Genomic DNA, 19,283 nt, shown 5'->3' on the forward strand with positions numbered 1-19,283 from the left:
TTGGAAGTTAAATTGATATACAATAATTGGTACATACATTGGCATACAATAATTGATAAATTAGCATAATTAGTCAATAAATTGACATACAATAATTGGTAGATAAATTGACATACAATAATTGGTAGATAAATTGGCATAACTGGTAGATAAATTGGCATACAATACTTAGTAGATAAATTGGCATACAGTAATTGCTAGATAAATTGGCATACAATAATTGTTATATAAACTGGCATACAATAATTGCTAGATAAATGAACATACAATAATTGCTAAGTAAATTAACACATTGCTTGATAAATTAACGTACAATAACTGGTAGATAAATTAACATAGTGAGTTTAGCTTAGTTAAGAGTTAACATCACTATTTCTATGAATATTTAAATAATAACTGGTAGATAAATTAACATAGTGAGTTACAGTTAATTTAGATTTAACATCTTTATTTACTGTGCTGAAGGTTATTTAACCTAGCGTTTTATACAAGGTCAAAAAAAAAGGTGTGTTTCATGTGTCTGTTTCGTGGATGGCTAGGAGTTTCGTGGATGGCTAGGAGTTTCGTGGATGGCTAGGAGTTTTGTAGATGGCTAGGAGTTTCGTGGATGGCTAGGCGTTTTCGTGGATGGCTAGGAGTTTTTGTAGATGGCTAGGAGTTTCGTGGATGGCTAGGCGTTTCGTGGATGGCTAGGAGTTTCGTGGATGGCTAGGAGTTTCGTGGATAGCTAGGAGTTTCGTGGATAGCTAGGCGTTTCGTGGATGGCTAGGTGTTTCGTGGATGGCTAGGCGTTTCGTGGATGGCTGGGAGTTTCGTGGATGGCTAGGCGTTTCGTGGATGGCTAGGCGTTTCGTGGATGGCTAGGTGTTTCGTGGATGGCTACGTGTTTCGTGGATGGCTAGGTGTTTCGTGGATGGCTAGGCGTTTCGTGGATGGCTAGGTGTTTCGTGCCACTGTAAGGAGAGGTGTCTGGTGGGGTCCTAGGAGTTTCACTCATTGCTTCTGCGGGCGTTTAAATTCTCGAGGTGGGGAGTGGGGGAGGGGAGGAGGGGGGTCTCATTCTCCCCACACCCCCCCCCCCCCCCAGGAGGGGAAAGTTTTCAATTAACCATTGGGGAACTGACCAGCTCTCTCTCTCTCTCTCTCTCTCTCTCTCTCTCTCTCTCTCTCTCTCTCTCTCTCTCTCTCTTTAGATAGATAGATAGATAGTTACATAGATAGATAGATAGATACACCGTTTAGGTCGCTTTCCCTCCGTCACCTGTTGAGTGGGGAGAAGAACGTGGCATGCCACAGTAGGAGGGGAGGGGAGGGGGGGGGCGTTTTCTCCGGGGGGGAGAGGGGAAAGGTGAGGTGAGGGGGAGGAGAGGTGAGGGGAAGCGTTATGGTACTTGGTGATGGGTTGTTGAAGGTGAGAGCCAGAACGGCTCTCTCTCTCTCTCTCTCTCTCTCTCTCTCTCTCTCTCTCTCTCTCTCTCTCTCTCTCTCTCTCTCTCTCTCTCTCTCTCTCTCTCTCTCTCTCTCTCTCTCTCTCTCTCTCTCTCTCCTCTCTCTCTCTCTCTCTCTCTCTCTCTCTCTCCCTCCACGACTCAGCCATTTCTCTCGTAGCTTCGCGTCGCTGGTGTATGGCCTCCCCGTGTGTGTGTGGGGGAGGGGAGGGGAGAGTGTGGGGTGTGTGTGGGGGAGGGGAGGGGGAGAGTGTGGGGTGGGTGTGGGGGTGTGGGGGTGTGTGGGGGTGTTTTTTATTTTAGAGTGGCCTGTGGGGGAGGAGAGGGAGGGGGAGGTGGGGTGGGGGAGGAAAGAAGAGCTTGTGTGGGGAGGGGAGGAGGATGAGGAGGTCCGTCTGTCATGTGGGGAGGGGGAGGAAGACCTTGTGGGGGGGAGGAGGGGAGGAAGACCTTGTGGGAGGAGGGGGGAGGGGGGAGAAGACCTTGTGGGGGAGGGGGAAGGGGGAGAGGAAGACCTTGTGGGGGAGGGGGAAGGGAGAGGAAGACCTTGTGGGGGGAGGAGGGGAGAAGAAGACCTTGTGGGGGAGGGGGAAGCGGAGAGGAAGACCTTGTGGGGGGAGGAGGGGAGAGGAAGACCTTGTGGGGGGAGGAGGGGAGAAGAAGACCTTGTGGGGGGAGGAGGGGAGAAGAAGACCTTGTGGGGGGAGGAGGGGAGAGGAAGACCTTGTGGGGGGGAAGAGGGGAGAAGAAGACCTTGTGGGGGGGAGGAGGGGAGAAGACCTTGTGGGGGGAGGAGGGGAGAGGAAGACCTTGTGGGGGGAGGGGAAGGGGGAGGAGGGGGAGGGAGAATGTCTGTCGTCTGTCATGAAGAGGGGGGAGGGGGGGCGCGCACCCCCGGCCCAACCCCCTCCCCCCCGGACACACCCCCAGAGAATCGACCCCCCTCCCCTCCCCTCCCCTCCCCACCGTACCAAGACCTGGTTCATTCCAGAAGGAACGCACACCCCGAACACGGGGTTCCCCTTCCAGGGGGTCAGTGTGGACGTGGGGCGGGGCGGGGCGGGGCCGTGGGGCGCTTACAACATGTAATTTCTTTTTTTTTTTCCTTTTTTACAGAGAGGGAGAAGCTGGGGGGTGATGGGAATGGGGGAATAGGGGAGGGGAGTACGAAGGGTACGCCAGTGATTCGAGGGGAGAGGGGAGGGTAGAGGGGAGGATGGGAGGAGAGGGGAGAAGTGGAGGGGAGGGGAGAAGAGGAGGGGAGGAGAGGATGGGAGGGGAGAGGAGGGGAGGGGAGGAGAGGATGGGAGGGGAGACGAGGGGAGGAGAGGATGGGAGGGGAGAAGAGGAGGGGAGGGGAGGGGAGAAGAGTGTTGCCCCGTCTCTTAACCTTGTACATACACCTGTCCTCACACACACACACACACACACACACACACACACACACACAGTGTATACGCCAGGTGTACAGCCAGGAGATGATGAACAGCAAGGTTGGCTGTGGGCCAACTTCCCCTCTCCGGGATTCGAACCCTGGAGGCTACAAAGTGATTGGTATTTGTTTTACACTCGTGTTTGCCCCTTGAGGCATGGGTCACGTGAACCAGGTCACCTGGGGTCAGCAGGTCACGTGAACCAGGTCACCTGGGGTCAGCCAGGTGTGGAAGGATCAATATTGTCTGTGATCAATACTTCGACGGGGAGCCAGTGGAAGGTCAGTGTAAACCATCGGTATACCACAAACAGCTCCTCCTCTGCAGTGCTATTAATCCACACTTCTGGGTCACTGTAAACCACTGTATACCCGTGGAGGGAGTCGTGAGTAAACTACAAGGGTCACTGTAAACCACTGTATACCCATGATTGGACAGTGGAAGGAGTCGTGAGTAAACTACAAGGGTCACTGTAAACCACTCTATACCCATGATTGGACAGTGGAAGGGTCACTGTAAACCACTGTATACTCGTGGAAGGAGTCGTGAGTAAACTACAAGGGTCACTGTAAACCACTGTATACCCATGATTGGACAGTGGAAGGAGTCGTCAGTATACAAGGACCACTGTGAACCAACGTAAACCACTGTATACCCATGACTGGTCAGTGAAAGGAGTCAAACCACTGTATACCCATGACTGGTCAGTGGAAGGAATGTAAACCACTGTATACCCATGACTGGTCAGTGGAAGGAGTCGTCAGTATACCACAAGGACCACTGTAAACCATTGTAAACCACTGTATACTCATGACTGGACAGTAGTATTCATCATTAGTATACATGGGATTCGTAAACCAAGCAGTTGGAACAGGGTTACAACCCCCCCCCCCCTCCAGGGATACTAACCCTGGTATACCAAATCGTTATAATCCCCCAACCTTCATTAATCCAAACCCAATCCAGATCATAAACCATCATTAATCCAAATATTTTTTATTTGGGGGGCCCCCCCTTCTCTGTAGTCGCCCCCCCCCATTTATTTTTTATCAAAAAATAATGAAGCTTGGAAATAATTATGCTTCCAATGTATTATGTTTACTAATGTTGATTATTTACATTCAATTATACATTATATTTCTTAATATTACCCGTTTAACTATAGATATTCAGGGAATATTCAATAGCTTAGGTAAAATATAATATATATATATATATATATATATATATATATATATATATATATATATATATATATATATATATATATATAGACATTCCTATGAGTCCATGGGGAAAATGAAACACGAAAAGTTCCCAAGTGCACTTTCGTGTAATAATCACATCATCAGTGGAGACACAAGAGAGAAATATAACAGTCAGTTGATATACATCGAAGAGACGAAGCTAGGACGCCATTTAGTGTATATATATATATATATATATATATATATATATATATATATATATATATACATGACCTACGTCCAACGCAATTTGGATTTTAAGTTTAAAGTCAGTTTGGATATTCCCAAACACTGGCAAAATCAGTCTAATGTCTATTCAACTATGATAGATCTTTTAAAGGTCTAATATTTGGCGTAATTAAAGTGACGGAATTATGATACACGGTCGAAATGAGGGATATAAAACATGGGGTCAACGACGCTGTTTCCTGTTGGGCGGGGTAGCGCCTAGAATGGATGAAGGCAAACAAGCAGGAATATGTACATGTGTATATATGTGTATATGTCTGTGTATGTATGTATATGTATGTACATATGTGGATATGTATATGGATGTATATGTGCGTGTATGGGCGTTTATGTATGTATATATGTGTATATGAGTGGATTGGGCCATTCTTCGTCTGTTTCCCGGCGCTACCTCGCTGACGCGGGAATCAGGGATGAAGTATGATAATAAATTAATTAACTGTAAGGAACATTAAGAAATATCTGATACCATATATAGGAACTACAAGTTATTAAGATAAAAAGGTTGAATTGACTCGTATCTTTCATATAATTACATTAGTTACTTTTAATGTGACTTAGTAATGTAATCAAAGATATCGGGACGATCAAGTGGCCTTCATTTATATCGGCATATCAGATAAAAAAAATTTAAACGTCAATTTCCTGTCTGGTCATTTTTTTTTAAACGCTCAAATTTAAATGTCGTGGACATGTTTCCCTTCCCATGTGCACGAATCTTGGACTAATAATAATAATAATAATAATAATAATAATAATAATATCGACAATAATAATAATAATGATAATGATAATAATAATAATAATAGATAAGGTTAGGTTAGGTGGTTGTTAGGTTAGGTTAGGTTAGGTTAGGTTAGGTTAGGTTAGGTGGTTGTTAGGTTAGGTTAGGTTAGGTTAGGTTAGGTTAGGTTAGGTGGTTGTTAGGTTAGGTTAGGTTAGGTTAGGTTAGGTGGTTGTTAGGTTAGGTTAGGTTAGGTTAGGTTAGGTTAGGTTAGGTTATGCAAAGTTAGGTGGTTATATCCCTGGGGATACGGGAGAAAGAATACTTCCCACGTATTCCCTGCAACTTACATCCTACTTTTCACAACCTAAATATTCACTTACATGGAATACAACCCTTTATTACAAACTCAGAATGTTAGAACCTAGCTAGCCACAGCCACGTTTGAAAAACAAAATTTAATTATTTTTTTTACGGACCCCCACAACGCCAACCCCCCTCTCGTCTTGTATATAATGAAGTCTGCAAACTTAAAAAATTAAGCTTCACTCACAAAAACCTGAAAGGACTTGAAAACAAAAATTCTGTAATAGAGACGTACCCATAAACCATGTTTCCTCAAAAAATTAAAAAAACGTGCAACGAAAATTTAAAAACAATTATGGTGTTCCATTAATAAATTTCTTTTAAAGGCATATCTTTCATAATTTTGAGAACGAAGATAATTTAATAGAATTATATTTTTGTTTCTTAGAGAAAAAAGTCATGGCCATTTAAATTTCCAATGCACGTTTTTCTAGCTAAGTTTATGGGTTAGGTCGAGTTAAATTTGGCGAACTAAAATCACAACAGAACGCAATTAACCTACTTAAAAATTAAACGCCCAAAAATTAAATGAAATTTATCCTTTTAAATTAAATGCATAAGATTTTCCTCCATGTTACGCTGCGTGATTAGTTATATAATATCCTAGTATATCATTATATTAGAAAATTATACTTAACATACTTTAATATAATATTAAAAACTGTGAACCAAATGTAACTTTAAAGTTTGCTTTATAATTTCTCAAAAATGTCAATTAACTCTTGGCAGTTTAACCTTTATAATGACATCAATTTGTAAAGTCTTATATAAGAATTATAGCAGGGTCAAGATGCAATAATTACATTAAAAATTACATCGGTCTTGAAATTATGTTGGGTTTTAATGAACGAAAAAAATTGTATTTACCTTTTTTTAAAAGAATGAGCAGAGAGGGTGTTCACTATCACTTTGCTACAACCTAGAAATAAGAAAAGGAAAAAAATTGAATTAGTTCAAATTTTGTGCTATTTTTCCAAAGTAATTCCGTCTGTTTTCCAGAGAATTATGTGGCATTGAACTAGTCTAACTAGGCTGCTCAAACGACGTACTAGCCCTACTAACTAGGCTGCTCAAACGACGTACTAGCCCTACTAACTAGACTGCTCAAACGACGTACTAGCCCTACTAACTAGGCTGCTCAAACGACGCACTAGGATAACAAGGCTGTCCAAACGACGTGTTAGCCTTACTAGGCTGCCCAAACAAGCTAATTAGGCTGCCCAAACAAGCTAACTAGGCTGCCTAAACGACGTACTAGGCTAACTAGGCTGCCCAAACGACGTATTAGCCTTACTAGGATGCCCAAACAAGCTAACTAGGCTGCCCAAACGACGTACTAGGCTAACTAGGCTGCCCAAACGACGTACTAGGCTAACTAGGCTGCCCAAACGACGTACTAGGCTAACAAGGCAGCCCAAACGACGTACTAGGCTAAGTAGGCTGCCCAAACAAGCTAACTAGGCTGCTCAAACGACGCACCGAATCATGTAATTCTGTCCAAAATATATATCTTTTTCGTTCCCTTTTCCCTTCACCAGAGTTTACATTTTGCCGTAGATTATCTCACACACTAGAGCAGACGGGGCAGGGAAATGTGGCCACTGGAAATGCTTTTTGTAAGAGGAATTAATGTGGCCACAGCTGGTGGCTGTATCCACCGCTGTTGTTGCTGTATTTCTGAAATACATCTGGCCACAGCTGGTGGCTGTATCCACCGCTGTTGTTGTATTTCTGAAATACATCTGGCCACAGCTGGTGGCTGTATCCACCGCTGTTGTTGTTGTATTTCTGAAATACATCTGGCCACAGCTGGTGGCTGTATCCACCGCTGTTGTTGCTGTATTTCTGAAATACATCTGGCCACAGCTGGTAGCTGTATCCACTGCTGTTGTTGCTGTATTTCTGAAATACATCTGGCCACAGCTGGTGGCTGTATCCACCGCTGTTGTTGTATTTCTGAAATACATCTGGCCACAGCTGGTAGCTGTATCCACCGCTGTTGTTGTTGTATTTCTGAAATACATCTGGCCACAGCTGGTGGCTGTATCCACCGCTGTTGTTGTTGTATTTCTGAAATACATCTGGCCACAGCTGGTGGCTGTATCCACCGCTGTTGTTGCTGTATTTCTGAAATACAACTGGCCACAGCTGGTGGCTGTAGCCACCGCTGTTGTTGCTGTATTTCTGAAATACAACTGGCCACAGCTGGTGGTTGTATCCACTGCTGTTGTTGCTGTATTTCTGAAATACAACTGGCCACTGCTGGTGGCTGTATCCACCGCTGTTGTTGTTGTATTTCTGAAATACATCTGGCCACAGCTGGTGGCTGTATCCACCGCTGTTGTTGCTGTATTTCTGAAATACAACTGGCCACAGCTGGTGGCTGTATCCGCTGCTGTTGTTGTATTTCTGAAATACACCTGGCCACAGCTGGTGGCTGTATCACACACCGCTGCTGTATTTCTGAAATACAACTGCCAGTTGGCGCTGTCTATGATTGCCAGGTCGTTAACATGGTGATTTGACCAGGGCGTTGAACAAGAGGACTTAAATGACATACCAGGAATGGAGGAAATGGCTGAAACACATCACAAAGACGAGAATATATATTTTGGGGTTGGGGGGACCAAGATGGTTCGTTAATCAGGGTTTCATACCAGCCATTTACGTCACCTTTATACAGTGTCACGCGTTTCTGCTGAGAGAGAGAGAGAGAGAGAGAGAGAGAGAGAGAGAGAGAGAGAGAGAGAGAGAGAGAGAGAGAGAGAGACCCCTCCTCCTCCTCCCTCCAGCGTTGCCTTGACAACCAGAGCCATTAAGGATGCCCTCTCTCTCTCTCTCTCTCTCTCTCTCTCTCTCTCTCTCTCTCTCTCTCTCTCTCAAGACATCACTGGCCCCCACTGAGAACATTTTACTGACCAAAATGTTAAGAAAAACCTGTAAATTATACCGTGCTGGTGTGTGTGTGTGTGTGTGTGTGTGTGTGTTGCAGGGAGAGAGAGAGAGAGAGAGAGAGAGAGAGAGAGAGAGAGAGAGAGAGAGAGAGAGAGAGAGAGAGAGAGAGAGAGAATAAAAGTGGAACAAAGCGACCTTAAAAAATAGAAAAAAAAAACGCAAGAGCAACTGCCCTCTGAAAGATTTAAACGCCCACATTACATAAAGGTCGTGGAGTGGAAAGCCCCCACACCTCCATTTAAACGCGTAATAACTGCCACCACCACACCATACACATTTAAATATGATCCATTTCTCATTATTAAGACACCAATAGAGACTTAATATCGGCTATAAGACAATTAAGATCAACCCTCATCTCGTTGAAATTGTAATTATAATTCTATAAGAGTATATAGAGGCACAGTGGACATTTAAATATAAATAATGACTGGACATGTTGGTAGCAAGCGGGGTTTAAACCAGGCAGGGGAGGACGAGGTCGCTTACATACCGTCACATTGGTGTAATGCCTTTATTATTATTATTATTATTATTATGTTATAATTATTATTATCATTATTATTATTATTATTATTATTATTATTATTATTATTATCATATTATTATTATTATTATTATTATTATTATTATTATTATTATTATTATTGCTATTATCATTATTATTATTACTATTATTATTATTATCATAATTAGTATTATTATTATCATTACTATGATTAATATTATTATTATTACCATCATTATTATCATTATTATTATTAATATCATTGTCGTGGTAAGGTTAGTGTGAACTGGTGGTTTCCATGGTAGTTCGGAGGCCAGGACTGTCAGTTAGTATGGTGGTAGTTAGGCTTAGAAAGGTCAAGAGTACTGGTCACTGGAGGGTTAGGGTTGTTCACGTATTATTATTGGCCATTTGACAGTTAGGCTTGTTCAGGTACTAACTATTATTGACCATTTGACAGTTAGCCTTGTACAGGTACTATATTGACCATTTGACAGTTCAGGTACTAACTATTATTGACCATTTGACAGTTAGGCTTGCATAGGCACTAACTATTATTGACCATTTGACAGTTAGCCTTGTACAGGTACTAACTATTATTGACCATTTCACCGCTGGGTTGGCACAGGTATTTAACCATGTGTGGAGAGCGAGCGAGCTATAGCCTTGTCCCTAATGCTATTGTTGACCACATCATCTCCTTCACCCACAGGGAACTGCTGGTTAAAGCCTAATCACCTTGTGTTCTCCGTCTTGAACACAGCCCTCCATAATGGGCCTGTGCAATATGGAAGAGAGAGAGAGAGAGAGAGAGAGAGAGAGAGAGAGAGAGAGAGAGAGAGAGAGAGAGAGAGAGAGAGAGAGGAGGGGGAATTAGTGACTCATTCTAATCTATTTTCGTCTGTGGCGGGGGTGGCGACGAGAATGGATGAAGGCAGCAAGTATGGATATGCATATGTATATATATGTCTGTGTGTATGTATATATGTATGTATACGTTGAGATGTATAGGTATGTATATATGCGTGTGTGGACGTGTATGTATAAACGTGTATGTGGGTGGGTTGGGGCCATTCTTTCGTCTGTTTCCTTGCGCTACCTCGCTAACGCGGGAGACGGCGGTTAAGTATAATCCTAATATATATATATATATATATATATATATATATATATATATATATATATATATATATATATGTATATATATATATATATATATATATATATATATATATATATATATATATATATATATATATATACTCAAACATTATATATGACACGCCGTTTTCTTTCCAGGTGAACATGAATGACATGTGAGTGCCCCCCATCTCCTTCTTCCTATCCCACACACCTGTGAGTAAATATATATATATATATATATATATATATATATATATATATATATATATATATATATATATATATATATATATATATATTCATAATGTAAAAATGCACACCTGTCCGTCTGTCTGTGTGATGGGAAGTGGCAGTTGTAGACTAAATCATGGCAAACCACATATAATAATGACCTGGTGGGTCATTATACAGGGGTGGGGTGGTTAAGTAGGAAATCACACGTAAATACTGTACTTAAACTTTAGCTTTGTAAGTGTGGATGGGGAGGAGGTGTAGTAGTGTGTAAGTAATGATTGGTAGTGGTTAATTAGGGTGTACCAGCAAGCACACACACACACACACACACACACACACACACACACACACTGGCCGTAATTACAGTCATATAATTTGTCAAAATAGACCAATTACTGCTATCACACACCGCTTTATCTTTCCTGTGTCCACGTCTTTATTTCTATCTGGTGAGGTTAGGTTAGGTTAGGTTGAGTTGGACTAGGTTAGGTTACCTAGGCTAGGCTAGGCTAGGCTAGGTTAGGCTAGGCTAGGGTAGGCTAGGTACGCTTAGATTAGGTTTTATATAAATATATATATATATATATATATATATATATATATATATATATATATATATATATATATATACCTGTCAGTGCATATCATTAAGCCAAAGTGAATATGATCACTAAGAGTGCCGACAAAAATATGGCAGTGTTGAACGTTTAAAAAAAAGCAATTTTTGTGTTCCTTGCTATTTAGATGACCAGTGTAAATGTTCTAACACCACATTCATCTCTGATTATAATCCCGGTAACATCAAAGATGTAATCTGTAAACGTGTGAAAGCAATTAACCTTTCCTTAACACGTAATTGAAAGGCTCTGCGAATGAACCCCATGTAACTTGTAATTAGAATAACTTACTAACTGGTCATTATATGTATTTTTTCGTACTATAAATAAAACCTAAAATCTTTTAATACACCAGCTAATTCCACTCGCTTTAACCCCTCCCCAACTAAGGTTAAACCTAACCTAACCTAATCTAACTTAACGTAACCTACCTTAATATAACCTTACCTAACCTAATCTAACCTAGCCTATCCTAGCTTACCTAACCTAACCTAGCCTAGCCTAGCTAACCTAGCCTAGCCTAACCTAACCTAGCCTAACGGTTGTAACCAGAGCTGGTTCAGCCACTCTCTCTCTCTCTCTCTCTCTCTCTCTCTCTCTCTCTCTCTCTCTCTCTCTCTCTCTCTCTCCTGCCTCCCATTGAGCGATAGATCAAATTCCTGTACCCAAAATGGCAGGGATTTATTCCAGCGGAACTGGTCGCCGGTTTCCGGACATGCTGTAAGCTCTTTCGGGAACCGGCAGGCAGAACTGAGTGTACAACTTCACCTGTTGGTTCAGGCTTACTTGTGGATGCTAATAAATTGAACTACAACAACAACCCCTTCCTCCCCCTCCCTACAACTCCCTTTTTCGTCCACGACAATTGCGAGAAATATCGGCAAAATAAAAACCCTCCCTTACAACCCCTTCTTGGCGGACGATTGAGAGAAATATCGGCAAAATAAAACCCCTCCCTTACAACCCCTTCTTGCCGGACGATTGAGAGAAATATCGGCAAAATAAACCAGTCTCACGTGATCTCTCGGTTCCCCAAAGCTTTATTATTTTTTTTTTCAAAAGCTCGGTAACTGGTTACCGGGGACCACCATAACAGGTTGTTAGCGCCGGGGGGGGGGGGGTTAGAACGCCTCGTTATCTGTCTTATCTTATGGCTTCCTTGCCTGGCCTGGCCTGGCTGGCGTCAATGAGGCATCCTAGTGTTGGCCAGTCTAACACCCACAGGACAAAGCCAAGCTCCCTGGGGCCAAACCAGATGCATCATTGTATCTTATACACTTGCATTATTGTATCTTAATACACCAAGAGTTTAATAAAAGGGGGAGAGGAGAGAGGAGGAAAACCTCCTCTCGGTGTTTTTTTTTTTTTTTTCACTTCTCTCTACGTTATATTTGACCAGCGGTTGTGTGAAGACTACCTGACATAACCACTAGGGTTGTTATACAGGTGTGTGTGTGTGTGTGTGTGTGTGTGTGTGTGTGTATGCACTGTAAGGCGACACACACACACACATGTTCACCTGTTGTGTCATTTCCTTCCCCTTCTCTTGGCTCCTCCTCGGTTTCAGGGCGCACTTGGGGGCCCGCCAATCAATACCATGTAGAGACATTTCTAGTGCTGGCTAGGCTGGCCTTGGTATGAAGTATTCAGAGATGACTGGGAAGATGGCGTATGGCGAGCGAGGGAGGGTTTAAGACCACAGGCTCTCTCTCTCTCTCTCTCTCTCTCTCTCTCTCTCTCTCTCTCTCTCTCTCTCTCTCCCGTAGTGGGTCAGCTGGTCACCTTCATACCACCCAGATGGTTGCCACCAAATCACTGGGGTTGTTATGCTAATGAATATCTGCCACCCCTCACCCGTCCCTCATAACCTCGCCTCACCCGTCCCTCATAACCTCCCCTCACCCTCCATCTGTCTGAGTTCGCAATGAAGGAGGTTCTTTGACAGGGGTACTCTATAGGGGGCGCATCAGCACACTAATTATGGCAGGGGGAAGGTGGAATGGGGTGAAATGTGGCTGGGAGGGATGGGTAGTGACCTGGCAGGGAAAGATGGCTGGTAAAACCCCAGATGGGAAAGTAGGGGGAGAATTTTGACAGGGGAAGATGGATGGTGAAGTGTGGCAGGATGCTACACTATGGAAGGGGAAGGCAGGTAAGAAACTACTTGTAGCAGGGAAGGTGAGTGTAACTCCTATGAGAGGAAAGAAGAGGGACGGGTTAGGAGGTAGTGGTAGATTACCCTGAACACAGGGAGTGAAGAACACTCTGGACACAGAGCAGGTAGTGGGAGGTTACTGTGGACAAAGGACAGGTAATGGGAGATTATGCTGATCACCTTATAATGAGATAATGAGGCGGGGAAGTTATCCTAGACATGAAACACTTCTAAGCCAATCCAATGGCCTTCCTTCTCCCAACAAACACATCAACAAATGCTTGAAACACTACCAAAAAAAGAAAAAGGCCAAAAACCAGCCACACCCCTAAACAGGAAAGTAATGAAGACGGTACAGAAATCCATCCTGAAATATCTGCTCACCCACCATTCACTCCTACTGACGTATGAAATGCAAATAAAACTGAAGAACTCTCCAGCAACAGATCCTAACAGCACATCCCACATAAAGGACTTTAGCTCAGTTGCAATCCAGACACTTACAGATATCTTCAACCGGTCCTGGCTCTACAACAAAATCTATTACAATCAGAAAGTTGCCAACATAATCATAAAACCCTCCAAACCACCTAACTCTCCCTCCTCTTACTGCTTTTTATCCCTCCTGTCTTCTGTATCCAAAGACTTTGAAAAACTGATTTACAACAGGATCAAACAAAGTATCCTGCTTATCTACTCAACATTGCTTTAGAACCAGTCACTGTATCACCACAATACACAAAGACCTCATACACCATATCCAAGATGGCTATACTCAACCACATCTTTCACAATATCAGTGGCAATAAATATCCTACCATGGTGATCCATGGGGAACTGAGGCTTCAAGATTTTCCCTCTGGCATAATTAGAATTGTGGATTACATCTACACATGCCTCTAGAAAGCAGGAAACCACTCAAAACATGTCTTAGTATGATTATGAACTGTGTCTTATGAGGAGGGAGTTTTACACTTTTGCCATGTCTCTTAACCTTGTATATATGTAACATGTCTATATTCCTTTGTATGGATACATACACACACATCCCAGCCGATGCTAGGTACCCGTTTCAGCAGCCAGTCCCTAGGGGAGTATCAGCAATAGCAGGGTGGACTGAGGATCCCAGGTGGCCCATGCATGTCTGATGGTCAGTAATGCTAAATGCTACACTGCACAGGTCCCACGTGTGCATGTGTGATTACCATTTGTGTGTTGAAGGGAGACTTTTTCACTCATGTTACCCCATCTCTTCCCCTTGTGTATGTGTACCATGTCTCTACTCCTATGCATGTATGCACCCACTCACACATATACTCTCTAACTTATACCAGGTGTGTGTTTTATCAATCGTAAAATTTATTGTGTTAATGAGTGTATGATACTGTATGCAATTTAGTGTCTAAGCAATTTTTAACATTTTACATATACCAAGCTTTCAAATTTAATTCTCTAATTTGACTATGAAACAAGTCTAAGAAATGATCATTAATCGTGAAGATTAATCCACATTTTCAATAACTGCAGCTCAGTGGGAGACGGTGTTGGGGACCCAGCCACTGAGGAGAGTATGGATGTATCAGAAGGTAGCAACAGCAGTGCAACACTTGCCAGCCAGTCACCGCTGTCAGACCACATCCCCAACAACATATACACTTTTGAACAGGGTGTCCGTGACCCTTTGAGGTTCCCCATGCAGGTGAGGTCATAAAATATGCTAGGGCAGGCAAGTGGGGGGTCATACAGTTTGTCATGTCGGTGAAATGGTCATAAAGGAACACAGGACAGGAGAGAGAAACAGGTGAAGGAGTCAGTAGAATAAACAGTTACATGGTTTCTTCCCAGTATTAGCAAGTTCTGAAGGCTCTTAGTACAGGGGAGTCATTCCATGCGAGAAAATCATGCAGGACTGCAATGATGTGTGATTACTGTGTATAAGAGTTATTAAGGTTCTACATGCAGGGTTTTTTTTTTTTTTTTTTTTGTCGCTGTCTCCCACGTTTGCGAAGTAGCGCAAGGAAACAGACGAAAGAAATGGCCCAACCCACCCCCATACACATGTATATACATACGTCCACACAGGTGTGAGTTGAAAATTTTTTCATCCCAATATAAGTAAGAGTCCCACATGCATAGGAGAAGCCATAAATGTTCTTATTATGAATAAAAGGTTACTAAATTCCCGTGATCCAAAACACAAAAAGGGTTTCTTCAGTGAATATAAGTCCTCCTATACATCTAAAATTTAAGGTTTTGTTTTGTTCTTTTGCATGACTTATGTTAACTTTGCTGTAGCATTCATAACTAAGCTTACAGGCAAAAGTTTAGATGGAGTATAAGCCTTGAAAAAGTATATACTCACTGCATGGTGTTAAATTACGACTGAATTGCAACACACGTATATATGAAGTGATGAAACTAAAAAAAAGTACAACTTTAAACGTAACTTTTAAAAAAAACAACAATACAGGGCCTGAAAATGGGGTGTGTGAGGTGTGTAGGGGATACAGCAAATTGGATGGGTGTGACAGACAGTGGATGACATGCTGTCTCTGGGCTGAACCAGGACATATGAAGCAGTGTGAGGAACCACTGAAAGATCTGGGTCATAGTTGAGGATGGGGCTCTGATTTCAATATAACGCACATGACAGCTAGGAAGTGAATGTGAAAAGAATAAGGGCGCTTCTTCATCTGTTCCTGGAACTACCTCACTAAAGCAGGAAATGGTAACATGCATGAAAAAAAAAAATTGAGCCATGGTGCCCTAATATTTCATGAGACTGAGGCTCTCCTCTCTACTCTACATGTCTTTTTTTTATTGTACAACCATAATTGTTATTTTTTTATGATTATTACTTAATCAGCCCGGATTATTTTTTGCTGTATCATGTATATACAATTCTTACACATAAATTGTGCCTTTGGTAAATTGGCTCATCATGTTTTTAATTTTTTTTAATATACTTACATTTGCATTATCATCAGAACGGGCAGCTTGTGGGTGCAGCGGTGGAAGGTGGGATCACGCCCCCGGGTAGTATAGGAGAAGCCAGTGCAGAACCTGTCGAAAGACATAAACCATCACCTTTCAATCTCTCTCATCTCGAATACACTCTCCCAGATACTGAAATCTACGAGGCGGAGCCAGGTAACAGTATCATTCCAGACACCAATAAAAGTTATCATGAGTTAAAATCAAAATGGTAGTATTCTCATACTGATCCAACAATGGATTTCATTCAAAGGGTTGTGTGTAATAATTTTCTGTGATAATTACAAATGTCTATTGATATGACACCGGTACTTGCTTATAATAAAATGAAAAGTTACGTGACTAAAAAATGAAAAGGTATTTCATGGTTTTACAGTAACCATTCTCATTAAAGGTGTGAGCTGTGTTCCTCTGCCTCTAATGAGATCTGCAGATATATATACACTGTACGGCATAGTGGAGAGTGAGAGGAATAATAAAGACTAGTTTTGTTTTAGGAAGTAGGTGGAAATTTTAAAAGTCATTTAGGTATGTTGGGTTAGTGTGAAACAAAGCCAAGGGGGGGTATTGCATTTTTATTTTTTTAATCTGAATGATGTGAATGAGTTAAATGTTTGTGCTTTACCAATGAAATGGGGAAGAATTGAAAATTGTTAAAGAGCTAAGGTTTTCAGGATTCATGATGAAATTGTTAGAGGAAAATGAGAATATTGAAAGTGGATAACCTGCAGGGTGTAGTATCCTGAAGGCATTGAACTGATAAAAGTAAAAAGATTTGAGAAAAATGTAAGGTGGAAAGTTACAAGAAAGCAGCATGTATGAAAACCTCAGGTGGTAAACATGAATTATATAAAAGACGAAGTAATGAATGTTTATGATTAGTGCAGCAAAAGGCACAAAGGGAAGAAGTGGATTGAGATGGTTGGATTCTTTGAGTAAAGGTATAAAGGGGAGAAGTGGGCCAAGAATGAGAAGGTTGGATTCTTTGCATAAATTGCTTAAAATCACACATACTGCTGATGAGGATACTTGGGAAATGGTTATTAATCATTTGCAGTAGAGTCATTTCATCTGAAAGGGCATAATGCTGAATGGAGAGGAAAGCCATGCTGTAGAGAATGAATGATTATGAACAATAATAGGAGAGTAGAGTACTTCATTTGATGTGTGACACTGTAAACAGGTCTGGGGTACATAGAAATAAGCTTTATGCCTATCTGTGTTTGATTATCCCCATCTAAGTGGAAAATGAGTTAAAGGTAATAAATACATAGACTGAAATGCATTCTCAATACTGTGATCTTGTCCAGTGTGCTTTGCTCACCATCTTAATACTAAGCTGTTGCTCTCACAGTGGATTTTCCCAACTCACCTACTGCCCTTCGCTACATGGTACACCCTGATGAGGAATGTGGGGGTGTACGTTTAGCGGAGAGGGAGGAAACCACACAACCACCCGTTACGCCCACAGAAGAAGACCGTTCAATGTATACAGCTGTAGTCTCTCCACCCACTGGGCAGGTTACACTCAGGAAAGGTAAGTGTGAACAACTTGCTGCAATGTTCTGCAGTTGTCAAGAAATGGTATTTGTTTTACCGCTAAAGGGACAATATGTACAGATGTAAGAATGATGGTCTGATGAATAAGTCAAGTCATAATATAACCCATAATAATCTCACCTAACTTCCCCAAGCAGTCAAGATTTATCACAGTTATCAGTCTTATTTATAATATAAAAATATACAAATGGTTATTGGAGAAGACATTTCAAAGTATGTGTAGATTGCAGTTCACACATCCTTAAAGGATTTCATCGTGAAAAAATTTCATTCACAGAAAGTTAATCACAAACCATAGAAGCCATGCCTGGCATAACCATGAATGACAAGGGGGACCTACATTTACCTTTAGGTATGGATAAATAAAAACATACTCTTTTTGCTGATGGTCGATGGAAAATGATGCTAAGCACAATAAAATCTTTTGTTTACCAATTTTTCCAGCATTTAACCTTTCATTTTTTATCTTGACAGAACGTCCATCCAGTCTAGAAGTAAATCGTAAAAAGCGTCTCACAGTGACTGAAGAATTATTGACTGTAGCTGTTGATGATGACCAACATTCTATTTCATCCCTTAGTCAACATAGTGATGATGATGATGATGACGATGCTCAGATGCTGTCTCATGATGAATTCACGGACATGCTTACACCAGATGACATTGATACTCCAGATGAGTTAGAGGAGTCTATCATGGAACGTAAGTTTCTGTTACACAGCCCATGGAGTAACTACTAAAGCTGAGGTCCAGTTTCTCTATATATTTTCTTGTGTTTGAAGAATGAAATGCTACACTACTATTTGCTTGCATGTAATTGGTAGTTATGCCCCTATGTTAAAAATAAAAGTAGTGAAAGAATATTAAAAATATTTGCATCAGAGGGTATGGTTGTTCTAAGTACATATTTTCAAGGCAAGAATTTCCAGAAATGATATGGTCTACGTGCAAAGAAGACAAGGTAGACAAGCATGACTGATATGTATTTGATACGAGTTTAGCTTCAAAGAAAAGTTGAATGAAAAGCTGAGATAGATAAAGATGAAATAGTACAAAGTAAGAGGTGGTATGAAGGTACTTATTACGATGTTCATTTGCAGAAGCTGCCAGAAAGGTGTATAGCAATGTGAGAATAGGCTGTTGAAAGAGAGTAACATTGTGGTGAAGTGAAGATTTATGGAAGTTATTTGATAAGTTTAAAATGAAAAGGTTGATCATCCAGACACTTGTGATAAATGGAGGGTAAAGAGGGTACAATATGAAAGAACAACTAAGGGGCTTAAATGAAAGATGAAAGGAAACCTGAGTAAGAATATAATGCTGTTGTAGAAGATGGTAAATAAGCACTCAAGATAGGAATGTCTGAAAATTAGGGTGTACAAGACAAACCTGAAAGACTGCATGTGACAGAGGACGAAGTCTGTAAACATTGTTGAGAATACTGTAGAAGTCCTTCTTTAATTCTCCTTCAGGGCTTGGTCCTCAGCCTGGCATAGACCCACTTCCAGAATATACAGTAACACAGGAAGTCACTGAGGAGCGGTCATGGCGGTCTGTTGTCATTTCTGGGATTGAAAGACGTATTGATATGAAGGTTAGTCTTGTAAGCAAATAAAGCGAGTAATTAAAGTGAATTGATAATAAATACAT

The 19,283-nt window shown here is 41.5% G+C and overlaps 2 protein-coding genes across 3 annotated transcripts in view; one reads left to right on the top strand and one right to left on the bottom strand.

Moving 5' to 3' along the window:
• Nucleotides 1–19,283, bottom strand: part of LOC139748153 (rab-like protein 6) — a 76,650-nt gene that overhangs the window by 36,378 nt on the left and 20,989 nt on the right. The window contains exons 3-5 of one of the 2 annotated variants that reach the window (XM_071660866.1): nt 19,023–19,198; nt 16,050–16,142; nt 6,335–6,386 (exon numbers count right to left, since the gene is read on the bottom strand). The gene's annotated coding sequence lies outside the window, so the exon portion shown is untranslated. The remainder of the gene's footprint in view (nt 1–6,334; nt 6,387–16,049; nt 16,143–19,022; nt 19,199–19,283) is intronic. The other variant, XM_071660867.1, reaches the window with a different exon arrangement.
• LOC139748154 (protein prune homolog 2-like) overlaps nt 1–19,283 on the top strand; it is a 36,375-nt gene that overhangs the window by 9,892 nt on the left and 7,200 nt on the right. The window contains exons 2-6 of the mRNA XM_071660869.1: nt 14,607–14,778; nt 16,067–16,229; nt 17,428–17,610; nt 18,108–18,335; nt 19,106–19,227. Coding sequence (XP_071516970.1) covers nt 14,607–14,778; nt 16,067–16,229; nt 17,428–17,610; nt 18,108–18,335; nt 19,106–19,227 — 868 coding nt within the window. The remainder of the gene's footprint in view (nt 1–14,606; nt 14,779–16,066; nt 16,230–17,427; nt 17,611–18,107; nt 18,336–19,105; nt 19,228–19,283) is intronic.

This window comes from Panulirus ornatus, chromosome 72 (genome assembly GCF_036320965.1).
Source record: "Panulirus ornatus isolate Po-2019 chromosome 72, ASM3632096v1, whole genome shotgun sequence".
In the NCBI taxonomy this organism is placed as follows: domain Eukaryota; kingdom Metazoa; phylum Arthropoda; class Malacostraca; order Decapoda; family Palinuridae; genus Panulirus; species Panulirus ornatus.